This window comes from Zonotrichia leucophrys, chromosome 4A (assembly GCF_028769735.1).
Source record: "Zonotrichia leucophrys gambelii isolate GWCS_2022_RI chromosome 4A, RI_Zleu_2.0, whole genome shotgun sequence".
Classification (NCBI taxonomy): domain Eukaryota; kingdom Metazoa; phylum Chordata; class Aves; order Passeriformes; family Passerellidae; genus Zonotrichia; species Zonotrichia leucophrys.
Genome location: NC_088174.1, coordinates 13,400,790 through 13,417,000, shown reverse-complemented (window position 1 = coordinate 13,417,000; position 16,211 = coordinate 13,400,790). Strand labels below are relative to the sequence as shown.

Below are 16,211 nucleotides of genomic sequence, written 5' to 3'. Positions count from 1 at the left end.
ACTACAGTTATTCATCTCTGCTTTAGTTAAATAACCTTTTTTTTTTTAATCCTGCATAATTAGAGCCTCAGGAAGTCTTGCATGTCCGGTTCAAAAAATAATCCTATCAGCAGTTTTAGCTTGGGTTTTCAACTTCTTTCAGGGCGTGTTCCCCAAAACCCAACTTCTCTTAAACTGTTCTGTGGAGGAGACTGTTTGTCTGGGACAAGGCTCTACTGCCAGTTATGGATCAGGGTGTGGAAAGATTTGGGTTTTAATCATCTCTATGAAAGTTGACACATTTCCCTCTTTGATTGACACAGCTAGCAACTTTAACAAGTGGTTTTTTGCTTGTTTGCTTGCTTTTAGGCAGGACTCAAACATTGTTAAAATCTTCTCAGGAGCTGCATGGGCAGATGGATCCAGGCCATGTGCACTGGTACCCCACTGGCAGCTGCAGCAAAGATGTCAAGAAGAAAAGTCAGCAAAAATCAAGTTTCAATGTCTTACATAGACAAGAATGGGTGTGGCTGCCCCCATCATCTTCCTCAGCAGGATGGCACCTGGTGGTGGCTCTCAGAGCCCTGGACGAATTTGTTACACCAGGTCTTGCAGCATTTAACTTTAACTTTTAACAACATTTAGCTTTTTGCTCCAGACAAGTTTTACAGTGATCAGCAGGGTGGAACCTGGAATCCCAGTCAGCACGGGCCCCACGGGTGGGCATGCCTCTGCCTGGGACTGAAACGGGATCCAGCCAGCTCTCATTACCCTCCTGACTCTGGGAAAATGAAGATAATCTCCAGCTCTCATTGCCCTAGCAGAGAGGGAATAAGCTGTCACTGCCATGGAGCAGCACTTCCAGACATGGTTTCAGCTGCAAGGTGAATGTTTCAGCCCCAGCAGACAGGCATTTGTTGGGATGGGATGAGGCTGTGGCAAAACCATCCCATTTACCTTCTCTCCCATCTTCAGTAGAAAACAGCTCCCTGTCTCTCAGACACATCTGCCTCCTGCTCAAAGATACTGTTTTGCAGCTGTTAGAACCCTGTGCTAAGGCATGGCTATTGAATAAATCCCAAAAAGCTGCTCTACTGACTATTAACACCCATAACAGAATTCACTATGCCACTAGATTTGCTTTTATACATGTTTCTTATCTTTCTATAAGTCCTTCTCCTTCTGGTAATAATTAGTAAGCACAGATGAATCCTGTGCACCACACCTAGATAATTCTTGGAAGGACTTTAAAGATACCCTACAGAGCACACTCAGAATGTCCCTTTGCTGCCAGTCAGAAGTCACCTCCTTGTCAAACACAGTGTGTGCTTTCAAAACATGATTTTGCCCATGAACTGGACTATTGCAGCAGAAATGTGAGCTGCGAGAGTCTGTGATGCTCAACATGACCTGGCAATGGGCACTTGCAGCTCAGAAAGGCAGCTGGGTCCTGGGTGCATCAAGAGAAGATGATGGGGACAGGGAATGGGACTGGAAAGATCCAAAGAGCCTTTCTCCTTACTTCACCCTTCACCTAACTCAGCAGTGAAATGGACTCGTGATGTTTCAGAAAGAGGATCCTAGATGAAAAAGAACAGAATAAAGGGAAGTGTTCTTCACTTGCAATCTGGTCCCTGGAGGGTGGGAGTCTCTTGGGGAAAGGAGGACAGACCTGCACTTCTGGGAGAATGGGAGAAGTTGGATGGATAGCGGTGTTTGTGATGACTTTCATCAGCTGCAACGGTGAGTAAATGCTTCAATGTATAAGAAAAAAAAAATCAGAGTACTAAGAGGATGGCAAAAATCTTTTGAATTATATCATTTTTTTAAATTGACAAGTCAGTTGGGAAGTCTTTAGCTTATTGTATTAACCACAGAGCCTGAGAATTCATTAGAGTCTCCTTTGGCATCAGATACAATGAGGTGCTTTCAAGAGTGGAGCAAATGGGGTGGTATTGGGCAAGTCATCTTCCCTGCCCCAAGGCAAGAGCAGAAAACAGCTTTTTGGGACCCTTGGCAGGGATCACTCTGGTGTCCAGCTCTCAAAACAGTCTTGGTGAAGCTGGAATATGCATTCTAAATTTAATAACTCATCCTCATTGTTCTGTTAGCATGGCCCTGGGAAGAAGAGGAGCTGTGAGAGCAGGTGCTGGCACATTTGATTCCCCTTGGTCTCTCCTACCTAGTGACTCTGTGGTTGCATCAGGAAAGCTGGGAGTGGGACCTTGGCTTCAGTTCCTACTCCCCTGACTGAATATACCCTTTCTCAAGGCATGTTTGACACTGGCAGCAGCAGAGGATAGTTTTGGGAAATAGGAGAAAAGTGTTCTTACACATTGTATACAAAAGCATAGGATTGCTCCTGACATTTAAAAAATTGGGTTGAAATGTATTACCCATTTCTTCATAAAAAACCCAGCTTTGCAAATTACTGAGATCTGCCTCTCAACCAACTTCTTGTGAGCTAAAGCTGCTGGATATAACCAATGGCTTTCTGGGGAGGGGAAAGGGGAGAAGAATAAGAGGTACTGGGAGAGATGAGCCAAGTCAAAGGAAATTCAGGTGATTTGTTACTTACAAGAGGCACGTCCCAGAGGAGATGTGGGATCCATGGGCAGGCAGCCTGAGAAACTGGGAGAATGTGTGGAGAAAATCTGCCCACTCTTCTCCTGTGCCTACCTGAACACTTGGCAGGTGCTGATCTGGGTCAGGTCTGAAATTTTCCAAGGCTAAAGCAAAAGGATAGATTTTGGTCCACCATTCCTATTCCAGATTCAGTACTGCAGGGAATACCCCTAAATGTTCCTGCCCACAAGGAGACTGTCTGTACCGAGAAAGAATTAAGAATTGGCAAGTGCCCAGAGAGAAACTCAATAAAAATAGCCATGAGGTCAAGGCAGATGTTCACTTCCCCATGTCTGATGACGTGGGCTGGCTTGGTGCTGTGGTGTGCAGCACATCTGAGACCTGGCCAGGTGCTGGCACCGGTGAGTCCTGTCTCTCTGGAGGACATTTCCCTGCTCTGCTGCATTCTCATTTCTTCCCTTCCACTGCTGTTCTTTGCAGCCTTCCTGGATCTGTCTACTGTCCACCAGGTCACGGGCACTTGGATGGCATCCACCACTCTCCCATGTACCTATGTGCCTACAGAAGATTTCACCCAGCAATCGCTCAGCTGGAGCGTGGATCACGGCTCTGGCACCTCCACCATCTTCCACAGGGACGGCACTGGTGACCACATCCTGCTCTCCAAATTCCGAGGCCGAGTCAGCGTCCCAAAGCACAACCCAGGGGACGCCTCACTCCTCATTCAGAACCTTGAAATGCCCGACAGTGGACACTACACTTGTCAAATCGTCTGGAGGTCCAGAGATAACAACTTGATAACAAAAGAGGTGACCACTATAGTTAAAGTTGTCAAAGGTAAATCCAGCAGTAAAGTCCTGCTCTTGTGCAGCCAGGTTAAACCAAAAGAAGGTGGGGGTACCAGTGTTGGTGTGAATAGTCTTTCACACCACACTAGGTTGGGGGTTGAAGGATGTGCCTCCCTTGCTGTGCTGGTTATCCTTCCCAACACATGGAGGTGTAGGAATGTACTGGGGAAGTGAGCCAGTTAGTGTACAGCCCAAGCTGGATCTGTTGATGGGCCAGTTGAACCCATGATGTTTGAGATAATATCCAGGTCTGGTTCTGTGCAGGCAGCCAATATCTCTGTGGTTCTTGTAGCAAGTGGGTGTTGTGTGAGCCAAGTCTGCCTTCTCTCCTCCCGAGCATCCTCAATGTGTGCTAGAAAAATCTCTTTCTGCAAGGGGGCCACCAACCCAAGAGAGCAGGACCTTGTGAAAGGGCGGCAGCAATGATAGCAGAGCTGATGCAACCTGGATTAACACAGGTTACCTGAGCTCATCCTGGGCAGGGTGGTGATGTGAGAGCTGAGCTGCTCGTTCGTGGGAAGGCACCGCCAGCAGGAGCGAGATCTGCTGCGGCAGGGGGAGCGTGCCCAGCCCAGCCAGGGCTCCGTGACCCGGCCCGCCTGTGCTCTGTGTTGCAGTGGCAGCCACCAAGCCCATCATCAGAGCGGCGGAGCCGGGGCTGACGCTGCCGGCCGGAGGCAGCACCAGCCTGAGCTGCGAGGCCGGTGGCTCCCCTCCCATCAGCTACCGCTGGTTCCGCCGCGGCCCGGCGGGCACGGCCGAGTTCCTGCGCAGCGGGGCCGAGCTGGCCTGGCGCAGCCTGCGGCCCTCGGACAGCGGCACGTACTTCTGCGAGGCGCACAACAGGGCCGGGGCCGGCGCCGTGCAGCGCAGCGATGCCGTGCGCCTGACGGTCACAGGTGAGTGCCGGCCAGGCAAACCCTCTGCCGAGGGGCCGACGAACCGCAGCCTCTGCCCTGCCCTGCCCGGCAAGGAGGAAATGCCAAACGCCTTCAGCGCCCTGACACAGCCCTGCCCGCTGCCTCCAGCCTGTGTCCTGCTGTATTTCCTCTGTTCAATTTCCTCCTCTTTGAGGAACTGCTCTTTTCTGATGCAAAACGGGATTTCTACTTCAAACACTCATTTATTTATTCCTCTGTGGGTTTTTTGAAGTTCTCCCTGCCTCTGTAATGTTACCCACTGCAGTTCAGCAAGTTTAGACAAGGAGTTGGGGCTTTATTTGGGGAAGCAAGAACAAGGGAGTGGTAATTCAGTGGCAGAACAAACCAAGCTGGCCTTTGCTCCCCACCACCAGCCGCGTGTCCCAGGGGGACACATTGCACTTGATTCCAGGCTCTGACACCTCCAGGCTCTGCAGGACAGTGTGTCACAGGCCGGACTCAATGGGCTCAGAGGCCTTTTTCAGTCAATTCAATTCCATGATGGGTGCCTGGTGGAAATCCTGCAGCTCTCCTTGGCTGGTGACTGGATCAGCCCAGCTGTGAAGCCCCTGATGGCAGAGCCAGGCTCAGGCACCTCCCAGTGGCTGGGAAAGAGGCAGAGCCTGCTGAGCTGCCAGGCACGGAGCTCTGGTGAAGCCCTGGGTGCTTTTCCCGGCAGTGCCACCCTGGAGGGAGCAGCACAGGAACGGGGCTCAGTGCTGCAGCTGCTGCCCCACGCCGCTGGCACAGCAGCCCCCTCCTGCCAGCTGGGACGGGGCTGCTTCCTCCTGCTCCCACCCCTGGGGAATTCTGTACCACAGCAGCATCTCCATGGTGGTCAGACCTCTGTGGAAGCCTCTCCTTCTCCTCACCTTGCAGATGTGCCCACAACAACAGCAGCCTTGCAGAGGAATGTGAGAACCACGGGGGGACTCCACCCAACCACAGGTCAGGGTGAGAGCGGTGGCAGCGGATGGCAGGGGAGGGGTGTTGGGGCAGTGTGCCACCAGTGCTTGGATGTGGTTTTATTGCTGGGGAACAGAGTCTTGACACTACTGAACTTCAGTCCATATGTCTCAATTTGTAACTCGGGTGTTTCTGATCCATGGTGGGCTAATTTGTTGTCTTTGTAGGAGGGACTGTATGCGTTTTAGTACTGCTGAAAATGCTTTTTCCTAAGCTGCAGATGATATGGGATGGGATATTCTGGGTTTGGTTCTTTTCTGGTATTTTTGCTTGTCATCTGATCCTGAATAGAAGCTGCTGAGGGGACGCAGATCTGGTGTCTCCAGTGACAGACACAAGTGCTGCAAAAGCTTCCTGAGACCCAACTGAAAACATGTACTTGGCCAGGGACAGCAGTTTGAGGGAGGGCTTGTGGATACCCTGTGTGAGCCTCTCCTCCCCCTCACCTTGCAGATGTGCCCACAACAACAGCAGCCTTGCAGAGGAATGTGGGAACCACGGGGGGACACCACTCAACCACCAGTCAGGAAGACAGTAGTGACATTGAGCATACAGTGACAGGTGAGTGCCCAGGCCAGGGTTATTCACCTCTCTGCCAGGAGAAGACCAAGGCAGGGAGTTTGCACTTCCACAGCAAGATCAGATGCCTGTGCTGAGTATGAATTGTGTCTTGATTGTTACCCAGAGAGGCAACACCAGAGGCTGGCACCCCTACTTGAGAATGTGCCTGATGATGGGAGGGGACAAGTAAATGTTTTCTGTGTCCCCCTGGGACCAGAACTGCTGAGGCTGCAGAGCTTCAGAAGGAGGTCACCTGGGGCAGGAGACCTGGCACAGGCCTCCACACCTCAGAAGTTTATGGTGCAGCTGATGGCAAAGCCCCCCAGGCCAGCCAGGGAGTCACCCGAGGAGACTGAGAGAGAGTGGAATCTGGAAATCTGGGGAAGTGCCAGCAGGGAAAAGCCAAAGCATTCCCAGGCCATGCTGCAGCCAGGCATGATGCATCATATCAGCCAGGGCTGCCAGGAACGTGTGGGGCAAAGCTCAGGGAGGGGGACATGAGTGCCAAATGCTGCCCCAGCTAGCAAGACACACAGGATAACAGGTGAGTCTAGGCTGGCAGAGCAGACCCATTTTCCTGATGCCCCATGGGGCTGCAATGCATCCACCATTCTCCACTGACAGATCCAGTCCCAACCACACGGGTCTCCAGGATGGATACTGCTCCAGTGGGGCCTATCACAGACACAGGTGAGTGGAGTCTCATGCTGGGAAACACCAGATTTGCACTGCCAAGGGCAGGGTGGCAAACTTCATCCCAGACCAGCTCCACATCTGGCTGCTGTGCTTGTGGCAGATACAGCTGCAATGCCAAATTCCAGGCATTTATCCAGGCAGGAGCTGCACTCCTGACTCCTGCCCACATGCCTGTTGTGGGGGTGTTTGCAGCCTGCAGTTTGCTGTTTGTTTTCACGCAGGGATGCCCCATCCCTGGAAGTGTCCAAGGCCAGGTTAGACGGTGCTTGGAGGTATCTGGTTGGTGGAAGGTGTCCCTGCCCATGGCAGGACATGGAACGAGATTATCCCTTTAAGATCCTTTCCAAACTGAACCATCCCAGCATTCAGTGACTGCCAGCAAGTGCTGAACCCCCAGGTGGCCTCGGCTCCTTCTCAGTTAGGATTTAAATGCCGTCCAAACCGGGGGGGAGTGGCGGCTGCCAGCCCCCGTGTCCCCTGGCTGCGGTGACAGCAATGTCGCCCCATTAGGCAAGTTAATCCACAAACACCATAGGTTTATGTCCAAAAAGGAGACAGAGGAGTCTTTTTACTTTATTCGAATAAAGGGAGAGGTCATGGGGCATTCCCCTGTGATCTCTCACATTTTTGGAGGATGCAGCCTCCTTTTTATCCCAATTTCCCAGCCACATTTCCCTTCTCTCTTTCCCCATTGGCTGAAGTACTTGAGAGGTACAGACTCCCCAGTACGCCTGATACCAAAGATTTCCCTCTAATGTATAACCCTCCCTTTTAATTTTTAATTCTTGTGGAATTTCGGGTTTTTTCTTCTCCATTGTTTCTTTCATCTTTCAACGTCTAATTTAATTTATCAGCCAACCTAAAGTTTATTGTCAAAAACAAATACCTTTTTCCATTCATCAATCAGTGGAATCTTCCCCATTGTTTCTTTTATCTCCCAGTGCTAGTTTTATCTACCAGCAGCCCCACAGCTTGTTTGTAAAGACAAATCCACTATTCTCCCATCCCGCAGGTTCCCAGCGGCTCGCCCCGTCCCCGCTGCTGTACTGGCTGCCGGCCGCGCTGGGCGGCGCCGTGCTGGGCGCGCTGCTGGCGGCCGCGCTGGGCTGCTGGCGGCGGCGGCGGAGGAAGGACGGTGAGCAGCGACAAACCCAGCCGGGCCGGGCGGTGGGACAGCCCGGGAGGAGGGGACGGGAGGAGGGACAGTCCCATCCCCATCACTCCCATCCCTATCACTCCCATCTCCATCGCTCCCATCCCCATCACTCCCATCTCCATCGCTCCCATCCCCATCGCTCCCATCTCCATCACTCCCATCTCCATCATTCCCATCTCCATCACTCCCATGCCCATCACTCCCATCCCCATCATCCCATCTCCATCACTCCCATCTCCATCACTCCCATCCTCATCCCTCCCATCCCCATCATCCCATCCCCATCACTCCCATCCCCATCACTCCCATCTCCACACTCCCATCCCCATCACTCCCATCCCCATCATTGCCATCCCCGGTTGATCCCTTCCAGAGAGAAGCCTGTGGGAGGGTTATTCCCAAAAACATTTTGTTCCATAACATATAAAACAAGTCGATGCATACCTTAGATTATTTTTCTTTTGTTTTTTTTTTTCAGAACCTCTCTATGAAGTTGCTTTGTGAGTACAATTTTCTCCTTGGGGCATTAAGATGGAGGGCACTGTACTGGTATCTGTTCCTATAAAGCCTGTTTGCTCAGGGAAAAGCAAAGATTTATTTGCCTTACAGGAGGAGGATCTGAAGACCTTGGCAGTTAAGTTAGCAACATGAGGACTTAGCATGTGGTTGCAGGAGATAGCCAGACTGTTCTTTAATATGGTAGAAAAACTGAAGGATACTCTGGGTGCTTTGGTGTGCCTGTCACATGCCATGGAAAACCTGTTCTCTGTGGGAAATTTTTGCCATTATTTAGGAAAGTAAAAGACAGAAATTTTCAGCTCTTCCTTTAAGTTCTACACTTGCCTTTCTCTGTAAGAAACATGTCAGTGCTTGGCCAAGTATTACTTTGCAGAGTTCCTGTTAGCATATGATTATACAAACACATCTTCTGCCCTGTCCTCATCTCAGTCTTCAACACCTTCATACTGCTTTCCTACTCAGAGACACACCACAACCATCTGTAGCAATTTTTCCCAAATAATCCTGGTATTTACTTTCCAAAGGCTGGACTGTCTGCTGGTAACTTTAGAGTATAACATGATAATGCCACGAGAGTTTATAGTACCGCTATTAACCAGAGCTTCTTTGTGTGTAATTCTTTTAACATCACTTTCTTGTGTCTTTCAGAGCCCCCCAGACCCTCACTAGAATAGTATGAATTTTGCTGTTTCACAGATTATGTGGTAGATCTTGTCTCTAAGGTGTAAATGAAGTGCCATCTGCTTTAGTTGTCCCTCTCACTCTGTCTCTCTGTCCCAGCCGCAGAACTGCAGATGTCGCCCTGCTGCAGCCTGAGGTGGAAGTCCCTGCTAAGTGCCAACAGGAGGAAATGTACTGTAGCCCTGAAAAGACCACCATGAAAGACAGGAAAAGCCCTGAGTATGAGAACCTTGTGACTGCAATGGAATCTCAATATGAAACAGAAGGAATTTTGTAAAGGACCAGCTTTTCCACATAAGCAGCCACGCAGGGCTGCAGGTGCTGAATAGTGAACTCAGCAGAAGGAAACTCTGCCTCCTGCTGTCTCTCTGTTCTGCTCTCACTGCTTGCTTTAACCCAGAGGAGCTGCATAACCTTTTGGTCTTTGGCAGACCAGGCCCTGCCTGCAGGAGCAGAAACCCCCAGCCAACTGTGTGTCTACTCACTTCTATAGAGCAAGTTGTTTCTCAGCAACCTGAAGGACCCAGGGCAGGAAGAAAGGATCTGAAGGAGTGAGAACATGAAATTCTTTAGCCTGTAAATCCAAGAGTAATTTGTGCAATGCTGCCAGTCAGTAACACTAGCAAGGGATACTCTCCAATGTGTGTTCCTGTTAAGACATCCCAGGCTGCAAGGAACCAGGATTGTGCTGGAAATGGAGATCCTCTGGCTTTTGCAGTTCAGCAAATACTGGTTGTACATCCTGCCTGTGCTTGAATCTTTTTGTTGTTGTTGTTGTTACAGCTTGGTAAAGGGACCCGCAGAGGGGAGGTTGATGTCCTCGGAATGCCATTTTTGCTATCAGGATGGAGCTCAGTGCTCAGAGAGAATGAGTCTCTGAACTGTCACTCACTGGTTTTCTCCTGGAAAACAAGAACTGATGTTGAAGGAAATGCTGGCATTTAATTTTTACAATATGGGGGCCAGAGGCATGATAAAATAGAAATTTGAGGCATTTGGATAATGATTAAGGGGCCTCTCTGAATACAACAGGCTGACACCAATTTACTCTGGGGGATGTAAGTCAATCTGTGTGATTACTGTGCAACATGTAGATGCAGTTCCTGCGTTCAGCTGCAGTGCATTCCCTACAGTACACTGTCACTCAGCAGCCTGATTTGCCTTGTCACTGTTAATTGTTTGCATCTTGCCTGGACTGCAGTGCTGCTGTCAGTTCTGTCCTCTCTGTCTGTGCCTCCAGCCAGCATCTCTTTGTCCTCCAGGGACTTGGCAGGGAGGAGGAATGCCTTTGGCTTTAGCACACCAAATTTGTAAGAATTACTGGCTTTTTTATATCAGTGGGTGCAGCAAAGAAAGCATGGGGAAGCAGCTGAGCGTGTCACACACACCCTCCTGCTGGGCCCTGACTTCACCCACAAGGCCGTGAATCATCTCTGTTTGGGTCAGCAGCCTAACAGCAGGGTCACTTTGCTGTTTGTGGCCTGAGTGCTGTGTAGAGCCACACTTTTACCTTAACAGCTCTGAATTGCAGGATGTGAGCTGGGAAAGATCAGAGAAAAAAAATCTCCTGCCTATATTGTGAGGGCTTCACAAGCATGGTGACAGCCATGCAGGGAGGGCTGTGCTGGCTGCCAGGCTGCACACCAGGGAGGCAGACAGGATCCAGTCTGTCCCTGTGGGACACATGGCAGCCAGCCCTGAAGACTTCATGCTGCAGAAGCTGCTGGCATCAGCAGTTCCAGGGGTGGTGCAGAACAAAGGATTTGAGGGGAATGGAGAGCTGCAGCCATGCTCATGCAGGGCAGTAGCATATGGTGCAAGGTCAGTACTGGGTGAAAAGGGAACTGAAAATTTCTCAGCTTCCCCATCCTTACCTCAGCAAATCTAGGCCCAAAACACATGACATGGCACTCTCCTTTCCCTTCCCCCCACATATAATCCTCATTCATTTTCAATTAGCTTGGTAGTTTGTGCAAGTTTTCCTGCTGTTAAAAGCTCTGAGCTCCAGGTTCACTCATTGAGTATGTAACACCAGGGTTTTTCCATCTTGTGATTCCTCCCAGCACTGATCTGCTCTGACAAGGTCTGAATGCCTTCCTCAGAAGACATGAAGCCTGGGAGAAGCTACAGAGGAAGAAGGTAACAGGAGCTAAGAAAGGGGGAGCAGATGGACCCAGATGGACCAGCCCCCATCCATGTACTCCATGTTGACACTTCTCTAGTTAGGGCAGCAACAGGACTTTGGTCACAAATAGCAGAAGAGTGGAAACATCAGAAGCCTGTCTCCAGTGCTGAGGTGTTTTTCCCTGGGTAACAAGTGTGTGATTATTTCTGTATTTTACTTTTTGCATGTTTTCCATGTTTCTAGTAAAACCTGTTGGCAACAGAACATTTTTCTTCTGAAAGCCACAGGGAGTTCTGCAGAAAACTTCTCCTTTCCTTGCACTGTGCTCATGTGCTGAGCTCTGCTCCAGAAGGGAAGGAGAAGCTCAGCTTCTGCCCTGAAAGGACACTGCCTCCCAAAAACACACTAACTCAAGTGGCCATCACAGTGTCATGAGACTCACAGTTCCCCTTGCAGTGCCTGCCCCATGGAGGGGACCTGCTGGCTTTTACAGCTGCTGGGTTTGTACCATACTTCAGAGCAGGGAGGTGGGAGATGAAGTCCCAGAGAAATTTGTACCACTGTAATTTGATGCTTGTTCTTGTAAGAGTGGAAGGGGTTTACTTTCTTCCCCTTCACCCCAGTCACCTGGAAAGATCTGGGAGCTGAAGGGAAGAGTTATCTAAAAAGCAGAGGGTAAATTACTGGAAGCAAATATTGAAAATGCATGAGGAAACAATAATGAAGGGCATAAACAAACCCTTGGCCAGCTGTAGTGCAAAGGAGGCTGGGTCTGTTGAAACCTCAAGGTTTGAGTGACATCAGGGCTTGGGGCTGACATGGCTGTGTGCTTCATGGAGGAGCCACTGGGGACAAAGTAAAGCCTGAAATCTTAGACCTTGCTCTCTTTTGAAGCTAACCTCAGTGATAAAGATCAGAGTGATGTCTGTGAGTCATGAGGAGGTGCTTGAGAGAGACCATGGGTGTGTGAGTCACAAGGAGTAGGGCCATTTCTGACCACTTGTGGACCATGTTTGTCCAGAAGTGCACAAGCTATTCAAAAATCAGAACACAATTTGCTTAGGCAATTATATATTCATAGGTTCCAGCTCAGTACAAACTCCAGCTTCTTCAAAATATTTACTAAGGAATAGTTGCCATAAAAAGCCCAAAAGCTTAGTATTCAAGTTTATTAATACTCTCAAATATTGCAAAATTTTCTGGTGGTACTGTCCTAAAACTAGTCAGTAGAGTCTTGGGATTTATTTTATTCTTGAGTTTTCCACGTCAAATACGTTCAGAGAGTTTGATTTGTAAAATTGGGCTGGATGCTGCCCCTGTCATTCCCCCACCGTGACATATCTGAAATGCTACAAGTCAGTTACTGAAAACACTTAGCAATCATTACATCTTCAAGTGGGATGATTTAGAGGGAATTACTTTAATTAAATAGCAGAATAGGCAATCTTGCTGCAAGTGCTGACTAGGAATAACCATGCACAAACAAGAAATCTTCTCCAAACAGCAGGGCTCCTAGGAGAGGCAATGGTCTCCATGGCCTAATTTAAAACAGCTTGAACCAACATGCATTTTTCACAGGCTAATGGGCCACAGGGAAGTTAATGAGCAGCCTCATTAGTTTGTACTCCATATAAAATGATTACTACATGTGCAAAGGCAAGATTCTTTATTATGGATAATGCTGCCTTTTGCCATGATGTTGTGATTATAGTTGCCAGGATCCTTGTTAACTGAGCTTAATTTACAGCTGGCTAGTTAATGCTGTGTAAGAGAACAGCATTGTATTTGGATGCAAATAACAAGGACCCAGAGCACAATTCCCTGTCTTCACAGTGCAGAGAAGTTGCACCAGCACCCCTTCTGCTCTGATTTACAGTTGGGAGGGACACCCCAACAGATACTTCCAAAACCAGGGTGGAAGGGAAACCTGGCAGCACAAGATCCTTCAGGCGTTCTGGAACACTGGGATGGGCTGCTCAGTACCTCGGTGGCTTTCTGGAGAAATGCCGAGCCTGGAGAGGAAGGCTCCTGCCGGAGCAGGAGGAAAGAGCTGCGCCCTCGGCGTCGCGTTGCTCAGCAGTGCCTCACTTGGGGTATTTGACAAACTGACACTCTGCACACTGAGTGTCGGACTCAGCTTGTCAAATACACGCAGTGCCACACTGCAGCTCCCGGTGGCCTCGCCAGATGCCAGCCTGGACACACAGAGGGAAGAGAAGCACAGCAGCTGTGGTTAACTTCACAGGCTTTTTCCAGTTAGTAAAAAGCATCATGTACCCTCCCACATTTCCCCCTTCTGCTCTCTTTTTTGGGTGAGAGAGAACCACACCAGCAGATACGGCCTTCTGCTGCTGAGGAAAATACCCACTCTGTTTATTCAAAAGTCAGAAAAAGTACAATTCTGCCCCTGGGCATACATATAGGTGTTCATCACTGACTCTGTTGGAGGCTCCTCCATTTGGCAGAATACTGTAAAGATTATGATGCTGAAAAAAAACCAGGCTTGCTTCCCCACAAAGGGAAACAATGAACTTTAGAAGTGAAGTGAAACTTTCTCTTCCGTTGACAAACGAACCCCCTTCTGCTTCATTTCTAGTGAACAGAGAAAGCCCTTGCTGCAATAAATGGAGATTTCCACCTCCAAACACTGACAAAATCCAGCCTTTAAGGATGAACATCATATTCACACACACATGCACACCTCTTGCACAAATATACTGTTATTCCCTTGTTCTTTTAACAGGAGTGTGCAGGAAATGCAGAAATGCACCTAAAGAAAACTAAATAACAAAACATACACAAAAGAATATGTTGCACAGTATTACTCTGTTCTGTGTCCTTCTCAGAAGTTGACTGTTTAGAAAACCAGTCTAAAAAAAGATTTGAAATTCTGATAGAGTACAACTCTCCCAGAAAAACCCATACTGGATCCTAAGTCACACACTGTTTATGTCATTCATAAGCACAACACTGTTTATGTCATTCATACTTTTTGTGGACATGTCCAGATATAGCTGAGTTTTTAGCATGGTGTTTTAGCTTCCTTACCAGTCCATGGATTTTAATTTCCCATGACCAGCATCACCAGTTTGTGAGAAAGTAGTCATGCTATTTTTAGTATCAAAATAAAGACTGAAATGTTTGTAATTATATTTTTAAGGTAGACTATTAAAGACATTAAAGTAGAATTAGATTAAGTATATTAACAGTATCATACAATGGGCAATTCATCAACCATTTCCACCTCTAACTTCTGTGATTATTTTACACAGATGATCATAGGATTCCATCTAATATCACATACAGAAACATACCTGGAAAGGAAAAGTTTTTTTCAGGTGAAAGCACAGCAAATACATCTTCTCCAAAACCAGAAGAGAGCAGAGTAAGACTTAAGAGCAAAAAAAACCAGCAACAGCTTTAAAGGTAAAATCTGTTTTTAGACTGAGTCACTACCAGGCTTTGCAATTCTGGCATTCCCCTGTCTCCACCTTTGCCTTGGGTGCAATGTAGATAGTGACCAGTTCTATGCTCTGCCTCCTCATTCCAAATGCAGCTCAGCCATGGCAGATAAAACTATGTGGCAATGGATAAAATCAGCACATGCACTTCATGAAGATAGGAAAACTATGTTAATGAGCTGATTTAAGATCAGCCTATGGGAGTACATGTGAACCTGTGATTCCCCAAAGGACTCTAAGCCATACCAAAACATGGGGAAGCCACTAGAGAAAGACTAAGCAGGCTCTTCCAAGGGTATCAGTGACCAGATTGCCTTCAGCTTCAGTGCTGATGTCTAACAGAGGCAGATCAGGCCTTGGAGGGGGAAGAAGAAAACAAGGCAGCACTGCTTCTGCAATTGAAGCTTAAAATAATCCCCCACTGTGGCTTTCTGAGGGGAAAAACAGCCACTTAAAATGTTGCTGTGAGGGACAGATAAGGGGTGGGGACACAATAGAGATAATTCTATCAGCAGATGGGAATGGAACTTGAAACTCTACCCGTAGAGATCATATCTGATGTGAATGGATTTGTCATTGTCAGAGCTTCTGGTTTCAAGCTAAAGTGGGTATTCCCCAGTAAAAGCTCAGTGTTGTAAAACTGAGCAATCTGCTGCATACTCTTGAAGGCCAAACAGAAAGAATTTTTCTTCCTGCATTCTGACATAAGTCAGTCCCTTACCAAATTCACAAAAAGTCCCCTCCAGGCTGCACATCATCGCTCAGGTATTTTTACAGGGCTGTCAGACTGTTCTGCAACTTGTAATGAAAATAAATGAAAAATAAGATTACTGGATAGATTCAACTCTAAACCTAGTAACAGCGTGCATGGAAGTGTGGCTGTGTGTTTTTCACATGTTGAGTAGCAGAGCCCTAGGATGCAGGCTGCAGCCGTTTCAAGGCATGCATTTATTATGCAGGATTTGAACTAGCATCAAGGTCATCTCTGTTCTCCCCTTGGTGAAACACAAATCACAGCCTGAATTGAAAGCAGGAGTCCCCACAGATCTGTGGCAACAGGGCCTGCTGAGCCCCTGAAACCTTGGCTTGTGCTTCTCCTAGGAGCTGGAAGCCTTTGTCATAACAGAGACAAATAAGGCTTTGCTCATGGCAGGCTTCCACTGGATGCTGTCCTGCTCCATATATGACCTTCCTATGCCCCCAGCCCTGCAGTGGACACTGCAAGGAGCTTTGCCAGACAAATGCTAGTTTGAAGCCCCCAGGAAGGGCCTGATAATGCCCCCATTACCTTCAGGTCACCCTCACATGCTCCCACAACCCCTGCACTCCCCATAGCCCCTATCCCTGCACACTGGACTCTGTCCCTATCCCCAGACACCCAAAGAGAGGAAGTGCAGTAAACTTTCATCTGCTCTACTGAAACCATGGGGGCAGTGAGAAATGGAGCTGAAGAGCACACAGGCACATGGCTGGGACAGGGTCTCTCCCTGCTTAGACCCTCCTGCATCCCACACCCTCCCCTGCTCATTATGAGCTGCCTCATCTATGACTAATTTAGATCAACATCTCCCACTGCCAGCAGCTCACAGGCAGCATGTGTGTGTCTGTGAGCTGAGGGAGCACACACATGTACCCTGCTCCTAAGTATATATCACTGCTAAATATAATTCATCTTCATCAAGGAGCCAGGGCACAATGCTCCCTGGCTCACAC

General features: G+C 48.5%; 1 protein-coding gene across 2 annotated transcripts; it reads left to right on the top strand.

The window, feature by feature from the left end:
* The first annotated feature begins 1,618 nt into the window (after nt 1-1,618).
* LOC135447618 (basement membrane-specific heparan sulfate proteoglycan core protein-like) lies at nt 1,619-11,262 on the top strand. Of its 2 annotated transcripts, none has more exons than XM_064712623.1 (9): nt 1,619-1,722; nt 3,046-3,402; nt 4,031-4,312; nt 5,213-5,281; nt 5,753-5,860; nt 6,485-6,550; nt 7,569-7,691; nt 8,191-8,212; nt 9,012-11,262. In XM_064712623.1, the coding sequence occupies exons 1-9, from the start codon at nt 1,668-1,670 to the stop codon at nt 9,187-9,189; spliced, it is 1,260 nt and encodes a 419-aa protein (XP_064568693.1). In that variant the 5' UTR covers nt 1,619-1,667; the 3' UTR covers nt 9,190-11,262. The 2 variants fall into 2 exon arrangements, with proteins under 2 accessions (XP_064568693.1, XP_064568692.1); XM_064712622.1 differs by having other exon boundaries at nt 5,213-5,287.
* The last annotated feature ends 4,949 nt before the right edge of the window (nt 11,263-16,211 follow it).